General features: G+C 40.3%; 1 protein-coding gene across 1 annotated transcript; it reads left to right on the top strand.

Moving 5' to 3' along the window:
• The first annotated feature begins 16565 nt into the window (after positions 1-16565).
• CTLA4 (cytotoxic T-lymphocyte associated protein 4) lies at positions 16566-18953 on the top strand. The gene is made up of 4 exons (XM_053471271.1): positions 16566-16623; positions 17063-17407; positions 17832-17962; positions 18852-18953. The coding sequence occupies exons 1-4, from the start codon at positions 16566-16568 to the stop codon at positions 18951-18953; spliced, it is 636 nt and encodes a 211-aa protein (XP_053327246.1).
• Positions 18954-19342: the final 389 nt, after the last annotated feature.

Here is a 19342-nt window from a genome sequence, read left to right as displayed (position 1 = left end):
GCATTTCTTTAAATCATTTACATTTCACATAACAATGACGGTAACTGTGTGGGCTACCCAAACCATGACACATTAAGTTTCTTTTAAACAGTCATCATTTTTGGGTCTGTTTTAATGATGAAGCATTGTAAAGCCCAAAAAACAATTTCAAATCTATTTTCAAAAATATAAAATTATTTTCTTATTTTATTTCAATCCTCAATGTCTGATGCAGACAAAGCATCTAGTGTTGCACTTACATTTACCCTCTTTAATTAATTTTATAAAATGAAAAGTTAAACATAGTGTTGCAGTATTCACAAGTACTTGTATCATGCACAATGTTAAAAATTATACATCTAATCATTTATTCCCGTGTTAACATGTTTGTTTGGCATATAACAGTTAAATATATTCTCCTATTTGGAGAGCTTGCCAGTATATTTCATTATCTAGCCCCAACTACTCAGCTAGCAGTAGCACTTAGAAAAAAAAAGTTCACAAAAAAATGCAACTCTCACAAGAACGAGCTGCCTTTTAATGCCACTGGCCGGACCTCTTGTATTTTAGGGTATTAGTCCCACATGCCTGGTTCAGTCGGAGAACTTCTCTTTTCTCTATATCTGTGATGACCACTGCCACGTCTTACCTTCGGATGACTGGGGGTGTGCGCTCGGGGCTCCACTGCAAGGCTGAAGCTCATTCCTCCACGGCTGGATGCGTGTACGCCTATTCTCCCTATAGGGAATTGGAGACAGAGGGTGACATTGCACCAAACAAAACCCTCATTGCTTGGTTATACCAGCAACCCTGTGGTTGTCTCAGATTAATATTACAGCAAAAGACAAAACCAGAGTTACAGTGATATACAGATGACAATCATTCATACCACTCACAATGTGTATGCTGTGTGGGTGATGTGCCAACGGTGAGACTCACCAATCTAGTCTCAAGTGTGTGTTTCTACTATGTCTTTTTAAGGGATTTCTCAATTGTGTAAATGAGGTCCCCGTCCTGTGTTCCTGAGACCCCACTGTGTGATTTTATTGACTTGTTATGTTTCCCAAGCCTATCTCCAGGTGATGCATTTCCTTCCCTAAATAGCATGTAGATGTGATATTATCTTACATCTGTCTTGCCTGTTATCCATTTTCTGCCCAAGACTCCATTCTGTGACTTTATTGACTTGCAGCTATCATACATACATACATACATACAAACTTAATCAAGCACATATTAATTACAATCATATATACCTGGTATTTACCCCAACACCTGCCTCCATTTTTTTGACTCCTGGATCGTCTCCTGACTTTGATTAATTACTGCCTGCCCAGACCTGCCATAACATTTATGAGATTGTCGCTGCCTGTTGTGACCCGTGCATGTTATGCTGTTCATGAGAATGTCACTGCCTGTGTTGACCCGTTCCTGTTATAGCATTTATGAGAGTGTTGCTGCCTGACTCGTGCCCACCATATGGCCTCTAAGTTTGTTCCTGCTTGGGTGATCCAGTACCTAACCTACTGCGCAAACAATATCTACAATCTGACACGAATGCATAGTTGAAGTTAAAAAAGTGAGATTTCTTGTTGGTCATCTAACTGATTGATGTATGCATTATACAGGGCCTGCCCACACTTTCTTAGAGGAAGAATGTGACTGAAATGGCACTTCATAATGCAAACAGGCCTTCTATTTACCACTGTAATAAATTAACAACTTTAAAGTGGAACCCCCATTTAGCTGTTGGACAGATGGCCTCACATTTCACACATGGCTTTTCCATTTGGACTTTATTTTTGTTAAATATATCATACCATGGTGTAAGATGTCATGTGTTGTTGTTCATGTGTGTAAATGGTGTTGTGCATGTTAAGGTATAGCATTAGCAAGAGCCTTTATATCTGGGTGTGTCCAATGTACCTGCATTTGGTTGCATCTACCCAGTTTCAGAACCTCAGTTAAACATTTGAAACAGTATAATGACAATAACCTCAGCGTCATGCCAGATATAGGTGTCAGGATCTGCAGTGCAGAGCTGGTGTCACCTGATGGGCAAAACACGCCATAGGAAAAGCAGGAACATAGTGTAGAACAGGGGTGTTCAAGTTTTTTCTGCAGTGGGCCACTTCATCAGAAATGTATGTGTGCATGGGCCGCACTCATTTTTCACTGAGAGAAAATATGGCCTTTTAGCTTTATAATGCATATTAATACGGGGTTAATTTGGCGATAATAAAAAAAGAGGTGGACAAACAGTTTTTTGATAAACCTTTATTTGTCATTCTATCAATACTAATTTACTTAAACAGTAAAACAAAGTCAGTCCACAAACCATTTAAAATAGCCAACAGAGTAAATAACACAACATCTTTACTTTTCCTCTCACTGATTTCTGTGCCTAGAATTTTTTATCCTTTAAAGTAACTACAAATTCAGGAGTGCGTTTTATCTCTGTATAAGTAAAAATTAAATAGTTCTATTTATTCCTACAGTAAGTAAAGTACCAGGAAACAGATGACCAAATACACGTCAGGACAGGCTCTGCCACACCGACACCCAAACACACCCGCCAGGCTCTGCCACACTGACACCCAGACACACACACACACCAAGACAGGCTCTGCCACACCGACACCCAGACACACACCAGGACAGGCTCTGCCACACCGACACACACCAGGACAGGCTCTGCCACACTGACACCCAAACATACACATACCAGGACAGGCTCTGCCACACCAGCACCCAAACACACACCAGGACAGGCTCTGCCACACTGATACCCAAACACACACACACCAGTACAGGCTCTGCCACAACGACACACACACACCAGGATAGGCTCTGCCACACTGACACCCAAACATACACATACCAGGACAGGCTCTGCCACACCAACACCCAAACGCACACACACACACCAGGACAGGCTCTGCCACACCAACACCCAAACGCACACACACTAGGACAGGCTCTGCCACTTCAACACCCAGACACACACACACCAGGACGGGCTCAGCCATACTGACACCCAAACACATACACCAGGACAGGCTCTGCCACTTCAACACCCAGACACACACACACTCCAGGACAGGATCTGCCACACTGACACCCAAACACACACACCAGGACAGGCTCTGCCACATCGACACCCAAACACACACACACCAGGACAGGCTCTGCCACACTGACACACACACACCAGTACAGGCTCTGCCACACCGACGGATGGATTAAGCTACACAAAGCATAACAGATGCTTTCCACACTGCTTTGTTGTTTGTGTGTTTGCCCCTTGTGTATTGATGCCCCAGCCAGGCCCCCCTTTAGTATTAATGTACTCCCCCCACACCCTTGTGTATTGCCCCATGTGCATTTGTGCCCCCAGCCAGCTCCCTTTTGTGCATTTATGCCCCCACACCCTTGTGTATTGATTTTTATACAATGCCCCCAGCCAGCCCCCTCCCTTTTGTATTGATGCCCCACCCCCTTTTGTACTAGTTAATGTAATGCCCCCCCATATCTATGTGTATTGTAAACAGTCATCCACCCACCCCTTTTTTTATTGATTTATATGTGATGCCCAACCTCCCTGTTGTGTGTTTATAACCCTCAGCCACCCCTTTTTGTATTAAATTGTTGCCCCAAGGCATCCCCCCTTTGAATATGGGTCCCCTACTACCTATCACCTGAAGTATTTTTTTTAAATACTTACGTTTTTTTGCTGGCTTCTTCCCCTGCAGACCGCTCTCCTCCGACATGCTCTCCTGTGTGAGCCTGCCCCCTTGAGCGTCATGTCGCATCTTCAAAAGGGCAGGGTGAAGAGCCTCATTAAGGCACTGGGCGGCACACCGGCCGCTTTAAAATCATTTAGCGCCCAGCGGAGGCAGCTGCAACAGAATCTCTGTGTGCTGTGTGCACGTTGGACGCCCCTGGTGTAGAAGAGCAAGAAAGGTTGAGCAGGACTCGAGGCCTCAGTTTGGTTCTCTGTCATACGGGACTGGAGCAGTGGGGTCCTGAAGCATGAGACTCAGGAAAGGGTTTATCTGGTTTTCCATATCCCCTACAAAACTTTAGAGTGTATTTTTGAAGTCAATTGAAAATCACATCAAGAGCTGTTATGGCATAAATAATGTTTTTTAAATCACTTTTTGCACCAGATTCATCCATTTATTTTGTTATTTTGTTTTGGGGGCATCAATACTTTTTATTGTTAAGCAAGCAGTTTTGCAGATATATGGTATGGTAAAATTTTGTTACAACAGTTCATTAAAAGCAGGGAGAATTATGCTGTCAGAAGACATGAAGATATTTCATTTGATATACATTTCATGTACACCTACTGATAACCATTAATAAATGTGCATTTCTGAAATATCTCTCATGTCATTGTCACATTTTCAGAGAGCATCAACACAATTTTAACAGTAGGTCATAAAAAAAGAGTACAAAGAGAAAAAAAGAATATAAGTGAACAGTGTGACGTTACAATTAATTCGATGTCCCACGAGCAGCATATTAATTTTACTCAATAAAGAATGCTTTTTTTGTGGCTTGTCCACAGGATTTACATCACTTCTTTGAAGTTCTAGTGTCAGGTCATGGTGGTAGTACTAATACTTTCAATCTATTTTGGTGGCTGGACATGAAAAAGATGCCTATACTGTTCTGCCAGGTGTGATGCCAGACATAAAGAACCATGCTCCGAAAAACTACAACCTTTGGATAGCCCAGCAAAACCTTGGTCAAAAGTTGGTTTTATTGTGGATCTACCATCTGAACAAAAAGTTCATTTTGTTCCACTCCACCCACAGCCCACAAGAAACTGCTGCTATAAAATGTTACGCTTTCATAGTGTATCCAATACTATTTGAATGTGGAGTAAAATTGATGTCCCAATTCTGGAATGCCTATTTGCCAAGGTTTGGGCATAGACAGACTGGCAAGAGACAGACTGAGCATACCAATCAAGATGATTGATTTCAACTTCTAGCCTTTAGGTAAGTATTAGTCTATATAGACATATCCCTTCACGGTTAATTATGGCTTCCATGCCATTTTTCCTCCAGACTTACTTATGTCAACTTTCCAGATGCTGCTACTCACCTTCTTCAGATATGGCAAGACTCTTCAAGAGTATCTATATACAGTTTAATGTACTTAAATGACTGCTTACAATCATGAACAGTGGGTCTAAAGATAAATAAACTCCAATTTCCATCAACGCTAAATGAAATTACTAAATACATAACTGTATAAAATGCTCAAACAAAAATGTTTAATTGACAAACTATTGCAAAAGCCAATACTAGACTTAGTTTTCTCATGCATAACACAGTACAAAGGACAAAATGGCAGAAGGCGGGGACAGAAAGCAAAAATATTACATGGTGTCAGTAACATTTCATACGTAGGCAAATGTATTTAAATTCCTCAGCAACAAACACCATCAAACACATTTAATAATGATAGGGGATGTCCCTAATCCATAATGTAAATCAATATGCAACTTTCCATTACATTCAGTGTGTTGTTATGAAAGACAATCTCTAGTTCACATTTCTGAACAATTATACTAATCCAGAAACTGTGCATATTATTTAATGGGGTGATGTGGGTGGGATGAATCAAATTAAATCTCAGATTACAGTCAAGAAGATTACCATCCAAATACAATGGTACATTAAAGACAAACATATGGTTGTGTCATACATGGTTGGCTCCTGGGGTCCTACTTGGCCAACCATGTATTACATATGTGGTTATAATTAAATTAAAGCCTGATTAGTGGTGTAGGCAGTTGTGATGGGGGTGCCCTATTTTTTGTATTGGAAATATTTTATTGATAGAAAAAGTTCAATATCAAGTTAAAGGCAATTTAAAGAACATAATATTTACATACACTAGTGATTTCTTCGACACAACCTTAGAGCAGTTCACAGAACAAACGTAAATTTTATGTTAAAGACAGAATTACAGTAATAGCAAAGTTACATTTCAAATTACAGTTTACAGGCAAAGTGCATGTATGGCTTGACCTAGGAAAAGACCTAGGAAAATAGGTGGTGCTGTGACAGGGCTAGGTGTGGGGTGTAGGCTTGAGGTTATGTGGGATAAGCGAAGAGGCTGAAAAGGCCAGTGTGCCAGGAGGAGAGAAAGACAAGATGTCTTCCTCTACACTGTCCATAAGAAAGTAATCTCTTTAGCAGGTTGTGGATGCACCTGCAGCAGTTTTGAACTAACCTGCTCCCTAGTCAATGCCAGGTGGTTCCTAGCAAACCATAAAGTGCTTTTTACAACAGCACATTAGGCACTCTGCATCATAAATGGCACCCTCTGTGGGTGTTCCTGGAACATGTACAGCAATAAAACAGTGATAAGATGGGTACTATCTCTTGATAGAATCCTTATGTTTGAGCTAAAAGGCTCTCAACAAAACCTGTGCAAACAGGCACTGAACTAGAACAAGTAAAGAGGGGAAAACACTGCTATCACCTCCTCTCATTTTGCCCCCGGTTGCAGCTAATCACAGAGTGATCAAGAAGCTGGGCCCTATAGCCCCTACATCCTTGATCACATTGTTCATGAGCAACAAGAGCTCATCTTCTTAGTGTTTCTGCCAATTTCAGCACTGACACCATCGGAATAGAATGCCTGATCAGGAGTTGGGGTGTTCAAACGGTACTGAAATGTAACAGAAGGAGCTCATACACTTTCAGCACAGAGTGAGATAAGCTGCAGGAAGACTCCAGACTGTCATGAGCCTGATCTTCTGTGTACCATCTGGAATATACTATTAAGTCCTATGGGTTGTTTGGCTGTTTTTATATATTGTATTGTTTTCCATTTTAAAACAGTTCTAGTTTTCATGTAATGTTTGTAGACAGCTGCATGTATGCAGGAGATAGGGAGAGGGTGTGCACCAAGGCCCCGTCCTTGTTGTGGAAGTACTAGACCAGACCAGGATAATCCAGAAGGATCTGCGGAGTGTTTCTACACTTTCTGCATTATTCTGGTACCCTTTCTGATGTGCTCATGCTTTGGATAAGCCTTCTTATGTTTTAAACTCTCTGTTGAATGGAAATCATTTATCCATTATGGTCTCCCTACAGTGCACAACAGATAAGAATGTTCTTTCTGCTATTATTAACTCTGGCGGTAGTGGCTGTTTAATAGACCATCATCTGCTATTACCCTTCAACCACCCATTAGAATTAAGACAAGAACTGTTTCTTTCTACTATGGGGATAGAAGCTCCATCAAATCAGGACCAGTTGCTACAGAGACAACTGACCTTCAGATATGAATTGACCTAAGTAATTTTGAGAAAATAATTTCCGACACTCACCAGGCACCTGTCTTTCCCCTGATTCATGGCCTCCCATGGCTTCAGTGGTGGTTTAAATTATTTGATCCCCTGCCGATTTTGTACGTTTGCCCACTGAAAAAGACATTATCAGTCTATAATTTTAATGGTAGGTTTATTTGAACAGTGAGAGACAAGATCCTCCTGTGTAGTTCTGGGCTCTCACCGTTCTCATGATCATTGAAACTCCATGAGGTGAGATCTTGCATGGAGCCCCAGCCAGAGGGAGATTGACAGTTATTTTATGTTTTTTTCCATTTGCGAATAATTGCACCAACTGTTGTCACCTTCTCACCAATCTTGTCCCTGACATCCTTGGATAATCTGAATGTTCAAATAAACCTACCAGTGGGCAAATGTACAAAATCAACAGGGGATCAAATAATGTTTTCCTTTACTGTACCGAAGGACTGCTCGGAGGCTATGACCTAGACAAGCCAGATTTGCTCTGTTCTTCAATCGATTATGGTTCCATGTGACAAAACATTCTGGGCGTAGGGATGGTAAGGCTGGGGCACTCACTAGTAGAAGGCCTATCCCAAGTCTTCAGAGTAATCTGATACCATTCGTACACCTCAGCATCTCTTGGAAACCTAGCACTCGCTCATTACCTAGCATTACACAATGTTGGATGAATTCAGAATACTATATATTGACTGAAAATTACATCAAGGGTTTTATGGCATACATCATTTTTTGTGTCATATGTGGCTTGTCCACAGGATTTGTGCCATGTCCAGGATTTGTGCCATGTCGTTGATGTCAGGACATTGTAGTACTACAAATACTTTCAATCTACTGGTGGTTGGATATGAAAAAGATGTTATTACATATGATATTGCTGGGTCTGTGTCAGACATAAAAATCAAGCAACTACAACTTTGGATATCCCAGCAAGACCTGGGTAAATTTTCCTGTTGGTTTCATTGTGGATCTACCATCTGCACAACAACATACCACCATTATAGTAAAATATGGCTCATTTTGTTCTAGTCTACCCACAGCCCACAAGAAACTGCTGCTCTGTTCATCAGAGAAATTATACACTTCCATAGTATACCTAATACTATTTGACTGTGGTATAAAATACAGGCCTCAATTCTGGAATTCCTTTTGCCTAGGTTTGGGCATCAATAAGTTATTGTCTACTGCATTCTACCCACAAACCAACTGGCAGACTGAACATACCAATCTGACCCTAGTCCAATATTTGCAGTGTTACATCTCTCACTTACAAGATCATTTACCTTTACTCTCTCCCCAAGTGGCCTCCTTATAAATTGCTATGTAAGAGTTACACTGGAGTAAAACGAGAGGGAAACGACATATCAGGTACCACTTGTCAGGAACCACTTTTTTGCTGCCTGAACCATTGCATTTAAATCTGCTACCACTAGTGGCCACCCTCTGCCCTCTGGAGCACTCAGAACTCAATTACTGGGATCAGGTGTGCCTTGTTACCTGGGTTGAGTCCTAGTCAATACATCCAGCTGGGGCTTGTTACCTGGATTACCTTGCCTTTATGAACCTGCCCTGCCCTTCAGTCAGGGCCTTTGTATTGAAGTCTGTGGACCTTTCTGCTGTGGCTCTGCACCTGTACCGTTCCTGGTTACTTGCTTTGTGTCCTGATCAAGTGGATTCCCTGCTTTGTGTCTTTCCAAGCGGGCTGTGTGCCTTTCGTACCCTTCCAAGCGGGATGTGTGCCTTTCGTACCCTTCCAAGCGGGCTGTGTGCCTTTCGTAACCTTCCAAGCGGGCTGTGTGCCTTTCGTGCCCTTCCAAGCGGGCTGTGTGCCTTTCGTACCCTTCCAAGCGGGCTGTGTGCCTTTCGTGCCCTTTCAAGTGGGCTGTGTGCCTTTCGTGCCCTTCCAAGCGGGCTCTCTGCCTTTCGTGCCCTTCCAAGCGGGCTCTCTGCCTTTTGTGCCCTTCCAAGCAGGCTCTCTGCCTTTCGTGCCCTTCCAATCGGGCTCTCTGCCTTTCGTGCCCTTCCAAGCGGGCTCCCTGCCGAAAGACTTATTACCGGTATTTATTTTGCCATAAGTCCGGTTTCTTGCTTACACTTATTTGCTTGTCCTGTTATATACATACAATACATTTTACAATGGATTTCTGCTTGTGGTGTCTTTGTTTGTATAAGAATGCACTGTGGGTTATGGAAGTATACCCTGCACATGGGCTCCTACCCGACCTGATCACCCGAGTCCTGACACCACTGCAGAAAGCGGCTACAACACCATCGGAACCAGATCACCACATCCCCATCCAAGCGGTCCTCTCCTATTGTCTCACTTCCCCCTCAACCACCGACTAGTACTTTTGTACTAGTTTGTTGTTGTATGGGTTTTTGCATGTGAAATTGTTCTACTGACTGTAACAGCGCTGCGGAATCTGCCAGCGCTTTATAAATAAATGTAATGTAATGTAAATACATAGCTGCAGCACAACCATTCACTGTTTACGTACACTTCCTTCACGAGAACAGACAAAGCAAAACTCCAGCATGTCAGTTTTTCTTTCGAGTGTCTGTTGCATCTTGTGAATATTTCATGGTGGAAATAACTTGAAATGATTGCAATGCAGTACATGCATTGATAAGTGAGAAAAAGTTATTTGTTTTACATATATGCATCTAGACCCCTTTGTATACATTAATGTAGGGTATGCCTTTAGACCCTCACCAGAACCTTGGTCCTACATATCAAGTTTGAGGCAAGCTTTGGGTTTTCACCAGCCATTTGAAAGTATCCTACCTCATTCAAGTCTTAATCTGCAGCCTGACACTTTGACTAATGAAAGTCTATGGAGGTTAGGGTTTTATGGTACAGACAGGACTTCATTAGCATTGCCATAACAAATCAGCTCAATGTGGTGTATAATCAAGGAGTACTCCAAAATTTAAAATGACTGCCTATGATCATGACCTATGGGTCTAAAGATAAAAACTGTTTACTGAAACGAAATGAAAACAACTTTTCTTACTGCCATACATCCGTATAAAATGCACAAGCCAATACTAGACTGAGGTTTCTCATGTGTAACACAGTAAAAAGGACAAAATGGCAGAAGGAGGATGGAAATATTACATGGTGTCAGTACCTTTTCATATGTAGACACAATGTACTTGAATGCCTTAGCAAAAACACCATCAAACATATTAAAAAATGACAGGGGATGTCCCTAATCCACAACTATGTAAATAAATATGCAATTTTCCATTACATTCAGTATCTTGTTATGAAAGACAAATTTAGGTTTACATTTCTGAACAATTATACTAATCCAGAAACTGTGCATATTATTTAATCTATTTCTGAGGTAATGTGGGTGGGAAGAATCAAATGAAATCTCAGATTACAGTCAAGCAGATTACCATCCAAATACACTGGTACAATAACGAGAAATATGTGGTTATGAGATACATGGTTGGCTCCTGATGTCCACGTTGTCAACCACGTTTTGCATCTGTGAATACCTGTGAACGCTCTTGGTTTGGCATGGAGAACTCTCGGAGAAGTGCTGCTTCTCCAGTTCTCTAGGTCGACACATTAATCTTCTGGTTGATGGAAGCGGGGTCCTGATACTCCCCACTCCTCGCCCATTTGCCCATTAAATTTGGGGTGTTTCCCGCAATGTCAGCAGGAACAACCACTGTCTAGGGTGACCAAATGCATTGTCCCAGAATCAGTGGCCTACCCGATTGAAACACAGTCCTTTTTTTTTAACACGGAGGGAAGAGAGCGGTCGCTCATGAATACATTTTCAGCAACCACTCTGCGCCCCTCACTCTCCTCCGCGAGCTCTCTATCTTGGGAGAGTAGATAGTGAGAAGGGAGGGAGATGGGGTAAAAAGTGAGAAGGGAGGAAGAAAGGGTAGATAGTAAGAAGGAGGGGTGAGGGGGTAGATAGTGAGAAGGAGGGGATAGATAGTGAGAAGGGGAGAGAGGGTAGATAGTGAGAATTGAGGGAGAGGGGTTACATAGCGAGAAGGGAGAGAAGGGTAGATAATGAGAATGGAGGGAGAGGGGTTACATAGTGAGAAGGGAGGGAGAGGGGGTAGATAGTGAGAAGGGGGAGGGGGTAGATAGTGAGAAAAGGGAGGAGCGGTAGCTAGTGAGAAAGGGGTGGTAAGAATACTGAAATCAATACAGAGTGAGAATGAGTGAGATAATTAATGAATGTGTGGATGAATTGTGTGAATGAGTGAGAGAATGAATTAATGTGTGGATGAATTGTGCCTCCTCGGAGCAATCGGATATCCCAGCAGGGTCTGGACAGACCCTTTAGGGGATATCTTATCCTCCGATGACTTTCCGGGTGATGTCTGCAGTGACGCGACCCGGAAGGGAATGCCTGATTGCGCAATCGTGCATTTCAAAATGCCCGATCGCGTGATTGGGCATTTAAAAATGTAACAGTTTTCCGGCATTCGTTCCGGAAGCTGTTACATGAGATCGGGCAGCAGAAAGCCTGCGATGCTTTCAGGGGGGAGTCCAGCCTGATCTCCTGTGTAGCAAGAAGGGCAGGACGTACTGGTACGTCCATAGGGGATTCTTGAGATGCATTTTTTGGACATACCGGTATGTCCATAGTGGACTGAAGGGGTTAAAGGCAATTTAAAAAACATACTATTTACATGCATTAATAAGTATAGTGACACAATCACAGAATTATAGTAATGGGGGAATGGTGTCACAAGGCTAGGTGGGGGCTTGAAGTTATGTGAGGTAAATAAAGAGGTGAGTGAGACTAATTCTCTTCCTCTTGACTGTCCATAAGAGAGTAATCCCTTTAGCAGGCTGTGGATGCACATGCAGTAGTTTTGAACTAATATCTGCTCCCTCTTCAACACCAGACAGCTCCTGACAAACTATAAAGTGCTATTTACAACAGCCCAAATGCATAAATGGCCCGCTCTATGTGTGTTCCTGGAAAAGTGCATCAAGAACAGAGTGGCAAGACAGGTAGTTTCTCTGGATAGAGTCCTTACGTTCAGGCTACAAAGCTCTTAACAAAACCTGTGCAAACAGGCACTAATATAAATGACGGGATGTCTCTTCTTCCACAATGTAATGTGGACAATGCCTATAGCTGGACAACAAAATAGCATGCATACATGTCTTAAGGGAGAGATGTATCTGTATGGCCATCCATGCAATGCCCTTATGCCAGTCGGTCAGCATGCTTGATGCCACACTAGTCCATATAGTCTTTGCTGTAGCAACAGGGGGCTGAAATACTTTCCAAGTAGTTATTGGCTCTGATGAGCTTGTGGATCATATGTGAAGCCCACAGCTCTGGTTTAACTCCCTTCAGATGATGCTCCCTCACAAATTTGCCATCATCCAAGAAGGACCAATGCATAATACAAATGTAAGAGATGGAGCAAAATATTTGATTTTTCCACAGAGCATTTCACAGAGTCCTGTGCACACAACTGCATATAAAGAAGGCTCTCAGCATAATAACAGACTCTTTTGCCATCCTTATGAGAATCCTTTTATATTACAGTACTTTCTAACATGTCCATTTTGGAGCATATTGTTTTTTTAGAACCATTTTTTCCAAATCTGGTCATTCCACCCCATGTGCTATTTTCAAATGCTGGTATTTTAATCCTTTACACACACAAATTCTACCACTAGCCTTTGCCAAAGTTTGTGGTAGTATTTTTTGTATTTTTTTCACACAAATTGTCAGGTATGAACTTACACTTCCTGGTATACGTCACTGTCAAATAACACAATATGTGCTCAGCAACATCTCCAGAGTACAGGGATACCAACCATGCATGGGTTTGTCGGGTTGGTTGGAAGGTAAAACGCCACATTTGGGAAGTGCACATTTTTCAACTTGGAACTTTGACATCTGGTCCTTCTGACCCATGTCCTACTTGGGCCATCTTTGAAGCCAACCAATTCTATTTACCCGATCAAATAATATGTTTTTGTACTGTTTTGTATTGTGATTTTCGTATCTCTTCATACCATCATTTTTGCATAGGCACTGTGGCCATTTGTGCTCTAATTCGGAACTCATAGCTTTCGGGGGTGCACAGCACCCAGGTGGCAGGGAGCAGAGGAGAGAGGTGCCGATTGGTTGATGAAAAAAGTTTTCAGCAACCTCTCCCTCCCCTCTCCTCTGCTCCCTGCTGTTACCCTTCTCGACATGCACCTGACTGTGGTGGTTGGGGGAGCAAGGCCTCCATCTTATCCCGGCGCTCAGCAGCATGTACCCACGCGATGAAGCAGTGAGACATAGACCTCCAGTAAGTACTTCAGTAAGGTAAATTAATAAGAAAAGGGGAGGGATAGATAGTGAGAAGGGATGAGAGGTAGATAGTGAGAAGGAGTGAGAGGTAGATAGTGAGAAAGGGGGGGAGGTAGTAAGAATATTGAAATAAATAAAGACAAACATATGGGGGAGAAATAAAGAGGAGGAAAAAGAAAGGTGGCAGTTCTCATGTATGGAATCTGGGTGTTGGGCAAGTCCTGTGTGTGCAACCTGAGAATATTCTTTCCTGGGGTGCTACTTGGTCTTTGACTGGACCTGCATATTCATCAATAGTCACAGAGGTAGAGAGAACATGTGAAGGCCTGCATAAAACAAACACACATGAAACAAAAAAAATAGAAAAAAAAGAGCTTGCAAAAGGGCTATTAGACTGGCTAAATTTAACAATGAGTACATCAATGCCACAAAATTTAGGAGTGACAATATAGGTGCCTGTGTTTGGATAAGAAATTGGCATAGTGACAGGGTGCAAAGAGTTGTTGTTAATGGCAAACTCTCAAGCTGGACAGCTATGGTAAGTGGGGCGCCACAGGGTTCTGTCCTGGGTCCAGCTCTCTTTAACTTATTTATTAAAGATCTTGAAATAGATATTGGAAGTCACTTGTCTGTGTTTGCTGATGACACAACATTAGGTAGGGTTATAACCAGTCTGACCAGGATGTAGCTTCTCTTCAGAATGATTTGGATAAACTAGGGGACTGGGCAAACAAGTAGCAGATGAGATTCAATATAGATAACTGTAAAGTAATGTACTTTGGTACCAAAAATAACCATGCAACTTACACTCTTAAGGGCATTGCATTGAGAAAAGCAGAAAATGAGAAGGACTTAGGTATAATTGTAGACCATAGACTTAGCAACAAAGTGCAGTGCCAGTCAGTGGTTGCAAAAGCCAGTAAGGTATTGGCATGCATAAAGAAAAAACACAGTCATGTGTCACTTCAGTTCGAGAATGTGATGTATTTCATCATCACAGATGATAAGCTCTTTGGTTAATTGAGATGTTTCCTAGAACTTTTCATCTATACGTTTCCATGACATTCCATTGTTTCCAAAAAAGAATCAGCTAGTATCAGTCAGATTTTTTATTTCAAATATTTTTTATTAAAGTTTACAATGTATATATAACAACAATAAAATAAGGGGATAAACAAGATGAAACAGGGGAGGGAAAGGGAAAGGGAAAGGGTCTCCATCCATCAAACATAAGTATCAATGACAGTATCACACAGTCAAATGTAAGAACACAGTTCCTCTTAGGTATATACACAAATAGACATATTGATACACCATAGTTGTTTAGAATGACTGCAGGAGAAACAAAAATATACAAATTAAAAAAAAAAAAAAAAAAAAGTAGTCCCATATATCCCAGAAATATCTGAGTTTGTTTAGAAGAGTTGAGGGATGTCGCATTCCCAGTCCATACCCTTTATTCTCCACTATTAGGGAAACAATTTCCCTAACAGTAGGAACAACAGAGGTCTTCCAATATCTGGGCAGAACCGACGCTGCTGCAATTAAAACATGTCCTATTAGTATCCTATCAATCCTAGTTATTGTGGTCGGGCCTATAACAGGTGTTATATCGCTCACAAGTTTATAAACATCCCTCCAAAACGTCTGAATTTTCGCACAAGTCCACCAAACATGGGACATGGTGCCCTCCTCCCCACACCCTCTCCAACATCTATCGCTTACAGAAGAGTTCATCTTGTGGAGCCTAGCAGGTGTAAGATACCAGCGGTAAATTATTTTATAATGAGTTTCCAGATGATTGGAGCATTGCGTGATACCTTTCAAAGCTGACACTATTGAAAACCATGTCTCCAAATCGAACAGTCAGATTTTTTAATCTCAACTGTTGTATACATACTTTAAAAGCATTTGGAAGGAAGCATTATAATAACAACTTCCATAATATCACCATTCACTATTATTTGTATTATTGTTGTTTATATTATGATTATGGTGGCTTGGTCACCCAACCTTCATGTATTATGTTATTCTCCAGCATTGTTTGCTGTATGTCTAGTATGTCTCTGTGTAAATCCCCCAAAAAAGGGTGTTGTATGCAATGTTCCATCTAATTTTTCTTAGTTGGCGTGCGCAGAAAATTTCTCTTGTGCAAAAATGTTCACAGAGCAAAAATTTTGTGCGCACAATATCCGCGCCGACATAAAGTTTAAAAAAATTATCATTTTTTTCTTTTTTGGGGAAAAACTGTTGTGTGCCCAATTTTTGGACGTGTGCGCTCTCTTAAAAAGCTATGTGCGCGCGCACAAGCGCACAGCTTAGAGGGAACACTGGTTGTATGTATACTGTATTTCTTTGTCCTATTATCACTTGACCCTTAACAAGAGGCACCTGGATAACATTTTGTTTGAGTAAAACAAATGTAATATTTTTTGGTAAGATACAGAAGAGGTTAACTATATATTGTGAAACAATATATGAGATCAGGTTCCTAGAACAAAATAGGCAAATTACATGGCGTGTTCTGTTTTTCCATTTTCTCATAACCTGAGTTGGTCGTGAATGTTTTTTGAAATCTTAATGTGGTTATTTTTATGCGTAACTCCTACAACCCACCACATCCTTTCTTGTAAGTCCAAAACATGTATTTTGTGTTTTTCAGGTTTGAGTGTGTGAATCTGAGGTTATTTATGCCAACTTTTCTGTGATAAGAAGTAGATTTTAAAACCCTGAATATCATCAGAGGCTTTCTAGCACTACCCTGGAAATTTAACACATACATTGTTTTTACAGATGGACAGGTTGAATTTATGCTAATATGATTGTTTGGGAACAACGGCATTCAATAAATACTGAATCAATTCAATTATGGTAGTTATTTTAAATTGGAATTAGAAAGAACTACAAAAATTATAGAGGGTCAGTTGACCTACCATCGGACCACAATGCATCTTCTAGCCTTCCTCATTGGACTTTTTAGCTTGTATTCCAATGTCACAGAAGGTAAGTAAAATTAAATATTTGGGGATTTGGGATTTTTTAGTAACCTTTTACAAATAACTGAACAATCATCTGTCATTCTGACATTATTTTAAGAAGTATTGGATTATCAGTATGACCCTTTAGATCACTTTCTCGTATATGCTAAATGTTGGTCGTAAGAACACAGTTGAGTTCTGTAGTATATCAGTAATATACTTGTGTAAGTGACAGAAAGGATCTACTATATTTTCTTGAGTATAATATATCCTATTCTAAAATATATATGTGAATAGAAATATATATATACTTTTCACGTCACATGTATATATGTTTATGTATAAGTATATGTAAATCATGTACATCAATTGGTTTTTCTATTTCCTTGGTTGGGAGATCTTACAAATACATTAGTTACAAATGCCCCTATAAGATAAATAACCCAAACTAATGTTTCTCACAGGTAATAAAGTGACCCAGCCTGCAGTCATGGTGGCCAACAGACATGAAAAGGCCATACTAGTCTGTGGCTACAAAATACATGGCGAAGTGACAGTGATGAGGTTCAGCCTGCTCAAGAAAACAATCAACACAACTACAGAGATTTGTAGTTTCTCTTACAAAATGAATTATGAAACATCCACTACTGGCACCCAGTGTGAAGCTGTGCTCAGTCCTAGTAATATGACAATACACATTACAGGGCTGCAGACAGAAGACACAGGGATGTATGTCTGCAAACTGGAAGTTATGTACCCACCTCCCTACCGGACCTTCGAGGGCAACACAACCTTCATCTATGTCAGTGGTGAGGCAATGTTAGTTTTATCTATAATAATGAAATGAATAGGTACATGAAAAAGTATAGAGTTTATGAAAGAGATTTATGGGGTTGCAGTAAGGATATACCAGCTGCCCCCATCAATCTTTACATCTTTTCTTTTACCTAAAATGTCATTCTTTTTCAAAGAGCTATTTCAGTAACTCTAACTCACTGTTCTCCTTTAGAATGCTTCCTGAGTTAATACACTGTTTAAAATAAAAGTAAAGGTGTCCTTACAAAGCATTGCAATCTGAATTATAGCACAAGACACATGGAGTGTCACAAATTCCTCAATAGAGATCATCAAGAATCAGTCTTTGCTGACCCTAGGATATCATACATTTTGAATCACTGGTGATATATATATATATTATTTATGACACCCCACTCAACTCTTGTGTTCTACCAGATCTTATTTCAGAGTGTGCACAGTTATCTGATTCACCCAAGTCTGACCTGTATGAGAGGGGACTCCTAGTCATCTGTGTTGTTACATTTACCTACAGTATTTCTGTTACCTGCATCTTGCTGATTTGTAAGGTATGTTATGCCAGAAACATATTTGTTTTCTACCTATATACAGTAATGACAGTATAGTGTGTATATATTTACAACAGAATTACCCTATTGAGCCACATAACCATTACCAGTAAGTTTACTTCTTTTACAATCATACAATCTACAGGTGTGGGAGTAATACAAACTGTAAGTATGGTAAAAATATGGTAAGGAATGGTAAGAATCTAGTGCAGACCTTGATCCCTCACATAAAACAATAGTAATATATATACGCATTAGCCCATGGAAACAAAGGACATATTTTTGTCCCTCTGGTAATTACCACGACTGTGTGCCACAAATTCTATAGGATCATGAAATACTACAATGTACACTTTTATTTTGATGCATGTCTGTTTTGTTTAAGCAGCCACTCAGTTAATAAAATCTCATGAGTGTTATTTTTGTTGTTATTATAAACAGAATAACACTTTCTGCCAAGGTCAGCTGAAAGTCTATAGTAGAGCTCAAGAGTTCAAACCTGCTTTGCAGGTCATGATTGCATATGAACTATGTGTTTGTTTGTTGATATGAGATCAGGAGTATCATTATTGATACAGTATCATGAACATACATTTCTAATATATTTATTTGAAATTTAACATTGAGCTTAAAGGGAAAAAAAGAAACTTGGATGACAGAGTTGGAATAAGAAATGGGACACAGTACAGTAGCTCTACTATTAATTCTTTTCCTGAAGAGATCTTAGGGAGAATAGTGGTCCTCTTAGTCTACCTGGTTCGTTATGCCCATATCATGATTTACTAAACTTGTGAAATCTTTCTCATCTTAGTACACAGGTTCTTAAACATTTAAATATATTTTTGTAACTAAAGTGAAAACTCTTCAATTTGTTTTTTTTTCATTATAGCAACGAAGGAAGAGATGGAATACTGGATTATTTGAGAAGATACTACAATCAGATTCAGTGCAACATAAGAACTATTCACCCTACTATATCCAAATTAACTGAAAAGATCATTAATCGATGTACCATGTTAGCACTGCAGATGCCAGAAAGATCAAATAGGAAAGCATACACCTCGGACGTTAATGTGTGCTCACCTAATAAAAAAGGGAATCATCGAAAGACATATTTTCAAAAGTTACATCTGACAAAAAGAAAATTAGTTGCCTACATCCAATATTCTTCAGTTTTGGGAAGTCCAACAGCTAAAGGGGATTTTATGCTATATAATAAAAATATGCATTATTCACAAGTTTGGCACATTTTAAGGACAAAATGATTAAGAAAAAAATGATTATGAATAGGTGAATTTGTTTTGCGTGGTTCCATGTAGGTTGGCTTTGTATGGCTCACATTCAAAAGTTGGAATGAGGTATAAAAGGGTAAGTTCCTAA

This window comes from Spea bombifrons, chromosome 7, assembly GCF_027358695.1.
Source record: "Spea bombifrons isolate aSpeBom1 chromosome 7, aSpeBom1.2.pri, whole genome shotgun sequence".
In the NCBI taxonomy this organism is placed as follows: Eukaryota; Metazoa; Chordata; class Amphibia; order Anura; family Pelobatidae; genus Spea; species Spea bombifrons.
Note: the sequence above shows the minus strand (reverse complement) of the source record. Positions and strands in the feature narration are given on the sequence as shown.